At 36.8% G+C, this 8,902-nt stretch overlaps 1 protein-coding gene across 1 annotated transcript in view; it reads left to right on the forward strand.

The window, feature by feature from the left end:
* lpgat1 (lysophosphatidylglycerol acyltransferase 1) overlaps window positions 1–7,824 on the forward strand; it is a 59,974-nt gene extending 52,150 nt beyond the window's left edge. Inside the window, exons 7-8 of the mRNA XM_052098668.1 lie at window positions 1,164–1,270; window positions 4,422–7,824. Coding sequence (XP_051954628.1) covers window positions 1,164–1,270; window positions 4,422–4,573 — 259 coding nt within the window. The 3' untranslated portion in view covers window positions 4,574–7,824. The remainder of the gene's footprint in view (window positions 1–1,163; window positions 1,271–4,421) is intronic.
* Window positions 7,825–8,902: the final 1,078 nt, after the last annotated feature.

Here is an 8,902-nt window from a genome sequence, read left to right on the forward strand (position 1 = left end):
CTAAGCTCTCCAATTCACCAAACTAACTGCAGGAGATCTGATGAAGACGGATCATCAGGATCATTTGTACTTCAAGCTCATCTGTTTTCTTCAGGGCCCGTTAGACTTTCGCGCTCAAGCTGTCTTCATTCCCTGCCTAAACAACCCTTCATCTATTTAATTTAATTTAGTATTTGTTTTTTATGTGATCTAATTTACGTAATCTCTCACACTCCTTGTCCGCCTGTCCCACCTGCTACTTTGTTCCTCAACTCATCAGATTTTAGCTGTTTGCTGTTTTTTCCATTTTTATTAGATGACTGAGAAAGAGGGCAAAATCAGGATCAGTGAATATCGCAAGCTTGCACTATCGCAAACAGTGCCTCATTTCTTACATCAAATCCTAAAGCTACCAAATGTAATAAAGCGAAACTCGTTAGAAGGTATGTCTTCCATATTTATCAGAGGTTTAGTCCTACCAAACCACGTCAACAATCTGGACATTCTGCCGATGGCTTGGCTTTCATTTTTGCGTCCACCAGGTAGCCCCCCCCACACACTCTCATTGGTTCAAAATTCGACTCCTAACTGTACACTAAACATCAAAAATTGTCTGATTGGCTGTGATTGTCACACAGCGTTATTGCGTTTAGTTCGGACAGACAAATTGCTTGGAATCGCATCGTGTCTGATTTGACTATGGTGTTACACAGTAGCTTGTAGAACAAGTGTTCGAAAAGGTCATATCATAGCTGTTATACTATATTTAAGCAGTATGTGTAAAAAGCTTTGCTATATTGTAAATATAGCCATGCTAAAGGGCATTGTTAGGTATAACATGGAACAGAATTAATATTTTTTCTATATAGTATGGCCTCTGTACCTTTATTGCTTTTATGTAACGTTACTACATATTTTCATTCAAACATTATTTTATTAAGCAAATTCATTAAGCACCTTCCGCAATATAATTTCATTCCTGACATGTAAACTTAGATGAATAGCTGGCCTCTGTAGGTGCTGGCCGTGATACTGAACAGTTTGAAATCATAGCATGTCATCTATTTTTGCACACCTGGAACGCTGTATTTATCAATTATATTCAGAGCAGGAACTGTGCGTTTTATAATTCTGCTTGTGACTGTTTATGAATTCATTTTGAGTTCTCACTTTATTATTTTTAGGACATACCCTATCAAGGACGTCCCAGTTCAGCCAGACGCTCTTACAGATTGGCTGTATCAGCGATTCGTGGAAAAGGAGAAACTTCTGGCTCACTTCTACAAGACAGGTACTTTGTCAATTATTGAATTTTGTCACTTTTTTGTAAATATTCTTCATTAAATTCAAACATGTTGACACAAGTGTATGGAAGTTTTATACTTCATACTTACTCTTTTGCAGCATAGCTGATATAGTTTGCCAAGACCAAATCCTACCAACTTGGCATTCATGTTAACACCCTTAAATAGTTTAGAAAGTTGTTATTACTGAAATATGGGTGAAATGGTCAAATACAAGGTATGCACCAATATGAAAAGTTTTGGCCGATACCGATTTGAACAAAACAATCTATAGGCCGATACTGATATTTTGCCACTGACCTCATTTTGTCATCAGATCACAGTTTTACTGTAGAATTATGTTAAATATTTTTTATTTTTGTTTTACTTTTCTAACAATAAATAATTTCTATTGAACATGAATTTGATCTGTTGAACACACGACAGACCAAAATTTTAAAGAAAGCCACAATTAAAGATAAAAATATATATTTTTAAAACGATACAAAAATAACTAAATATGAAAACATGATGATTGATGAAAAGGTTATTTTCTACTTCTAAAACAAAGTAGTACTTTTTTTTTGCAGTTTAAAACAACAGAACTACATTTTTGTATGTACTGTATATGATAAAACATATATGTTTGGCAATTCCACAGAAATGCCAACCACATTATGGAAAAATAAAAAAAATTAAAATGCTTATAACCGATATGCTGATGGTTTTAATTTGGTCAACAATTGGCTGATAAATATTGGCAGTCAATACATTAAATTTGAAGGTGGTGTGTTAATTTCTACACAAATTACACATTAGTTAATGCTGAACTAATTTAAACGAGCAATAAAGAATAGTATTTTAATAATTCGCCAAGATTTAAATGAACCAAGATTAATAAATGCTATATATAAATGTATGTCAGTTTAAGTCAGAAGTTTACATTTACGTAAGTTTACCTTTGCCAAATAGATTTAAACTCATTTTTTCACAATTCCTGACTTTTATTCATAGAAAACTTTCCCTTTCTTAGGTCAGTTAGGATCACTACTTTATTTTAAGAATGTGAAATGTCAGAGAATTATATATTTCAGCCTTTATTGCTTTTATCACATTTCCAGTGGATCAGAAGTTTACATCCAAGTTGTTAATATTTGATATTAAGGCATTGCCTTTAAATTGTTTAACTTGTGTCAAAAGTTTTGGGTAGCCTTCCACAAGCTTCTCACAGTAAGTTGCTGGAACTTTGTCTAGTTCCAGAACTGGTATAACTGAGTCAGGTTTGTAGGCCTCATTGCTCGCACATGCTTTTTTAGTTCTGCCCACACATGTTCTATCAGATCAGAAAGGAGATGCATTCTGTCTCCTAGAGATGACTGTAGTTTGGTGCGAATAGTGCAAATCAATCCCAGAACAACAGCAAAGGACCTTGTGAAGATGTTGGAGGAAATGGGTAGACAAGTATCTATATCCACAGTAAAACAAGTCCTATGTATACATAACCTGAAAGGCTGCTCAGCCAGGAAGAAGCCACTGCTCCAAAACCACCATAAAAAAGCCAAACTACAGTTTGCAAGTGCACATGGGGATAAAGATCTTACTTTTAGAGAAATGTCTTCTGGTCTGATTAAACAAAAATTTAACTGTTTGGCCATAATGGTCATCGGTATGTTTGGAGGAAAAGGGGTGAGGCTTGCAACCCGAAAAACACCATCCCAACCATGAAGCATGGGGTGGCAGCATCATGTTGTGGGGTTGTTTTGCTGCAGGAGGGACTGGTGCATTTCACAAAATAGATGGCATTATGTGGATATACTGAAGCAACATCTTAAGACATCAGCAAGGAAGTTAAAGCTCGTTGCAAATGGGTCTTCTAAATGGACGATTAACCCAAGCATACCTCTACATTTGTGGGACAAGAAAGTCAAGCTTTTGGAGTGGTCATCACAAAGCCCTGACCTCAATCCAATAGAACATTTGTGGGCAGAACTGAAAAAGCTTGTGTGAGCAAGGAGGCCTACAAACCCGATTGTTACACCAGTTCTGTCTTGAGGAATGGGCCAAAATTCCAGCAACTTATTGTGAGAAGCTTGTGGAAGGCTACCTGAAACGTTTGACCCAAGTTAAACAATTTAAAGGCAATGCTACCAAATACTAACAAAGTGTATGTAAACTTCTGACCCACTGGGAATGTGATGAAAGAAATAAAAGCTGAAATAAATAATTTGCTCTACTATTATTCTGACATTTCACATTCTTAAAATAGTGATCCTAACTGACCTAAGACTTTTCTAATATTTAAATGTCAGGAATTGTGAAAAACTTTAAAAGTTTAAATGTTTTTGGTTAAGGTGTATGTAAACGTCTGACTTAAACCGGATATATATGGAGTCATACAGATGTTTTTAGATAATGCAGTTCTTTTTTGTAGTTTCAGTTTTGTGCAGTTATGTTCAATTTTATGCTTCAGTTAACATTTAAGGGCCAAACATACTCTATGTGTCCGCGCTCAAATAACACAACATAAGTACACGCTGCATTCTCAGAGTTCCACTAGAGCAAATTTTCTTCTTTCAATCAACAACTGTCATGGCGGACTCGGTCAGCAATTTGAGTTGAATCTTTTCGAAAAATATATACAACATTTTGTCCCCAGACAAACAAACTTGTGTTTTTTCCCATGTCTCCCCACTCGACTCATCTACCACATCCGAGCTGCATCTGAAAATGTAGGCAGCTGAATTGCTGTCTAATCAGTTAATGGCTGAACTGACAGCTGTTTTGAATGAATTGAACTAATAAGGAACTGGTCTATGAATAGTTTGAAAAGTACCTTATTTTCATCCTGCCTCCGTATACAGCCTCCGATGGCAGCATTTTCCTGCTTTCTGATGTGGCACCGGTTTCGTGGTCACACCTAAAAAATTATTTGCCCTCTTGCGGTCTGATGTTTGTAACCGCCAGAGCAACATAAGAGTGCACGTAATGTATGTACAACTGGATCACGCATTGGCCATGCGTTGACCAAGCGCTCACTTTTGCGTACCTACGTGAATTATGTTTCGGCCTTAAGTTATCATTTTTAGTTTTCTTAAATTTGAATAACACTTGTTGACACTCGCTTCTATTTGTTTATTCATTGTGTCACATTTTTTGCAGGATCTTTCCCTCCACTAGATGGCCAAAAGGAGTTGGTTTCCCGAAATATGACCCTTGACTACGTTTGGCTGTTTTTTGTTCAAACGTTTGCCTTTGCCTCAGGCTACATGTGGTACAGCATTCTACATCACATCTACTGTTGGTTCTTCTGACATCTCTGAGGAGACCCTGACACGTGGGATAAAGGAGGGATAAAGCCAGAGACCAAGAGCTCCGATTGCCGTTCTCCTCTGCTGGATGGTTGAATGTAACCTGCAAATCGACTCTAGTTTCATCCTTACTTTGGACATCCACCCAATCCCAGCTGCTTGCGCAGACTTGTCTATCCTTTAGATCTTCATTAGAACCAGTACGTTTAAACATGCGAGCTCACATGCAGAGAGAAGATTATGCACATTTCAATGTTTACTCATGCACATGTGGACACACTTTGTTTTGTGTTTTGTTTTTACTTACAATCAAAATTAGGCTCAGGAATAAGCCAGAGATAGATCTGTTATGTTCTCGCATTTTCATGTCCTGCCACGTGAGCATCTCCACCCCCCTTTTTTATCGTTAAGAGACTAACTCCCAAATAGGATGACTGAATTTTTCTGAGACTGCTGTCCTCTTTGAAATAGCCTCCTTTGGCTTTCATTGCACTATGAATCATTGTTCGCCCATTCTGTGCCCCCCCAACGGAAGACCCTCGGTTTGTGCTGCACACATGTTATTTCTCCCAAATGGCATTTTTGTTTTGTCGACTGGATGCTGTTTTCTTTGTGTTTTGTCAGTATTGCGCAATGGTAGAATAATTGTGATGTTTACACTGACTCTGCGCCTATAGTTTGAAGAGGAAATCTGGGGAATTTAGTTAACAAACAATATCTTGGCCAGAAGATGGTATCCTTTGGTGGACATTCCACTGTCAACGCCATACAGACACATCCAGGTGCACCAAACAGCTGCCACACAACCGATTCAATAGGACAAATACCCCTCAACTCAAACGTTTTACAAATATTTAAGCCATATGCTTATATCTGGGGGTCAAAGAGGGGTCAGACATTCTAATGAATGAACTTGTTTATTGTCCTAAAAAGGATTTTAAATTTTAGTTTATTTTTAATTTTTTTTCTCATATCTGTAAATGTGACAGCGTAACCTGCCTGTGTGATTGTGTGTGACTGCCCATTTCCTTTATTATTTTTAGATGCTCATAATGTCTGGTAGCTTTCATGTTATATCAGTGCCAGCGAATATCTGTTTACTAGTTGAGATTTTAATTTCATTCTATTTTCTTTTTTAAAAACATTTTTATGGGGTGTTTAATCCTGCACAGAAAGGAGTCTGAGCTGTAACTGCAGCCCTTCATCGAGTCCGTTTAAGCATTTTTAGTTTTGAAACATCATCAATGTTCAAGAAAGCAGAAAAAGCAGATGGAGCATCTGTCCCGGCAGGTGCTGTAGTTGCTCTCGGTATCTGAGCGTCGTCTCTGCTGCCATTTGTGCTCCTCTGGGGTGATCACATTCGCTCATTTTGGATCATCAAATGAAACAATGTTTCATAACTGCTGCCGGACAGAATCAAGGATGGATTATGGTCATAATTCTGAGAGAAAACATCTCTGTTGCATCTTGTGAGTCTCATTGACAGACTTCTGTGGAACAAAAAAGGAGATGCCGATTGATGGCCTAAGTCACCATTCACTTTTCAACTTTTTTTCCATACAGTGAATGTCAGTGGTCATTTTTGGACAAAATATTCCTTAAAAGGGATAGTTCACTCAAAAATGAAATTTCCTTTCATGCCATCCCAGGCAAATATGACTATTTCTGCTGTAGTACACAATTGAAGATTTTTAGAAGAATATCTCAGCTCTGTAGGTCCATACAATACAAGTGATGGTGGCCAGATCTTAGAATACCCAAAAAATCACAAAGGCAGCATAAAATTAATCCATAAGACTCCAGTGGTTTAATCCATGTCGTCTTAAGCAATATATTACATGTGGGTAAGAAACAGATCAGTATGATATTTATTTAATATAAATTCTCCTCCCTGTCCAGAAGGTGGCGATATGCATGAAGAATGTGACTCCAAAAACAAAGGTGCGCTTAGGAGGGCTGTTTGAAAGTGAAGATTTGTAGTAAAAATGTTGATTTCAATATTGATTTTTCACCTGCACTTAGCATATCACTTCTGAAGATATGGATTAAACCACTGGAGTCATTTTGATTACTTTTATACTGTATTTATGTGCTTTTTGGAGCTTAAAAGTTCTGGTCACCATTCATTGCATTGTATAGACCAACAAAGCTTAAATATTCTGCTAAAAATCTTTGTTTGTGTTCAGCAGAAGAAAGTCAGTCATTCACATCTGGGATGGCATGAGGGTGAGTAAATGATGACAGAATTTTTATTTTGGGGTGAACGATTCCTTCAACAGCTGTTTGTCTATTTATATCAGCCATAACCCATTCTTGAACAGAAGGATCAAAGATGAAATGTTGTGTAAAGGCACAACATTTTTGAGACTAGCTTTTGACTATCTTGAGAAAAATGGATCCGAGCTTAACAAGCTAAAAGGAAACATTTTCCTCAAGCTTGAAACAAAATTGTTGAAAGCCTAATGTTTGTCATGTGTGAAATTGGATCTGTCTGTGTGTGTTGATGGGGAGAATGCCATGATTGCATCGTTTTTTGTGTGCTCATGTTGAAAGGGAATATAGGTGTGGTCCAGCAATAACGCACTAAAAATAAAATACCCATGTTGTGGCAATGTTTCGATGTACAAATTTAGATGTTTGTAGAAATGATGAAATGGATTTGTTTTTCATAGCTTGCCAGATTGAAATGTGAATGATGCCAGAAGACTAAAGATAAGTTAGATGCTGACTGCATTCAGAGCAGGCTACGTCACCACAAACTTCTTCCAATGTGAGAGACATTGGGTTCCTCATTTCATTCTCGCTGTTTGTCGGATGGAGACGTAACTTTGTTTTCTTAAGTATGGTTTTATGTTTAAAAAAACAGTGTGAGATATATCTGTATATTAGCAATTTAACCAAATTATGATAGAATGGTCCATAATTTTCATTTTGTACTTCTGTTTCTCTTCTTAGCTACCCAGCCATTTTACAAACACAATTAAATTGTGCTGGAATAAAAATCATGCGCAGCAGTGACCCACAGACTCTTCTTTGAGTTTTATTGATCTGAAACATTTATTGCTGTTGCATTTGTTCATTGGGCTGCAATCATCAGTCTATCCTGGATCAGAATTTTGGCTCTTTTGTTCAGTAAAATTCTAATGTTTCTCAGCTGCTTTTGTGTATGCAAAGGTATGGTGAAAATTGGTACTTTGCTCTAATAGGCTACAAACTGTTGGTGACTTATTACTTTTTAGCAATAAAAACATAAACCCCATGTTCTTTGCTGAAGTAATGATTAGATGACATATTAACGAAATTATCATAGCGTGAGAAGTACCTAATTTTTAACACATCAAATGATCTTGTCCTTCTCAAATGTGTCTTGATAATTAAAATCTTATGACAGTTTTTAACTTTAAAATGTACATTTCTGACACCCTGGGAGTAACATCCTTTGTACCCGTTTTTACTGCATGGCAGGGAGATGATAATCCTATTCCATTTTCTCAAGGTTTACACAGACTGTATCCATCAAACTGCTAGATTCGAGCAGAACCATTCAGCCCTGTTATTGAAAGAAAAATGAGCAAACAAATGTTTTTAATGAATTATTTTAGGATTTAATTAATGTAATATGGGCCTAATTGTTGTGTTTATTTCTGTATATTAGCAAAGTCCCTTTAAAGGCAAGTCGGTCCACTCGGCGGCCACCTTTTGGAACGCTCCTGGGCAGGATGGATACAAGCGGAATAAACCTGTCCTTTAATGTGGTTTCTAAAATAACTTTTTTGTTTTACACAAGAAGCTCAATACACTTGCTACAACAGAATAACCTCAGGCACATTTCACTTTAAGTTATCATCTGTGGAGCTTTTCAAAAAACGGGGTTTAGAAATTGTAGCCTATTTCGTAGCCATGTGTTTCCTCTGGGTTTTGATTGCAGTTTTGGATTTATGAGTAAAATAAGGTCTGTGGTAAACATTAAGGACACGTTGACGATTTGTTCTACAACATTACAAATAATTCAAATTACACGAATTTACATCATTCCTCAAACGTGAATTTTGAAGCTGTTTGTTTTAAAAAGTATATAGCTAACAAGTTGCTAAATGAGAACTACCGTGGTTTTCAATTTCGTCTGACACGCCCACTTACATGCTTGTGGCATTTGTAGTCCTTATTTATCAACCTGTTAGAAACACATTTTTTACAACACACGGCGACTTCAAAATTCACGTTTGGGGTATGTTATAGTACAAAACACCCAAACATCTTCAAGTATTGTTTACCACAGACCTTATTTCTCCTCATAAATCCAAAACGGACATTATGAAAATCCAGAGGGAA

Source organism: Xyrauchen texanus, chromosome 30 (genome assembly GCF_025860055.1).
Source record: "Xyrauchen texanus isolate HMW12.3.18 chromosome 30, RBS_HiC_50CHRs, whole genome shotgun sequence".
In the NCBI taxonomy this organism is placed as follows: Eukaryota; Metazoa; Chordata; class Actinopteri; order Cypriniformes; family Catostomidae; genus Xyrauchen; species Xyrauchen texanus.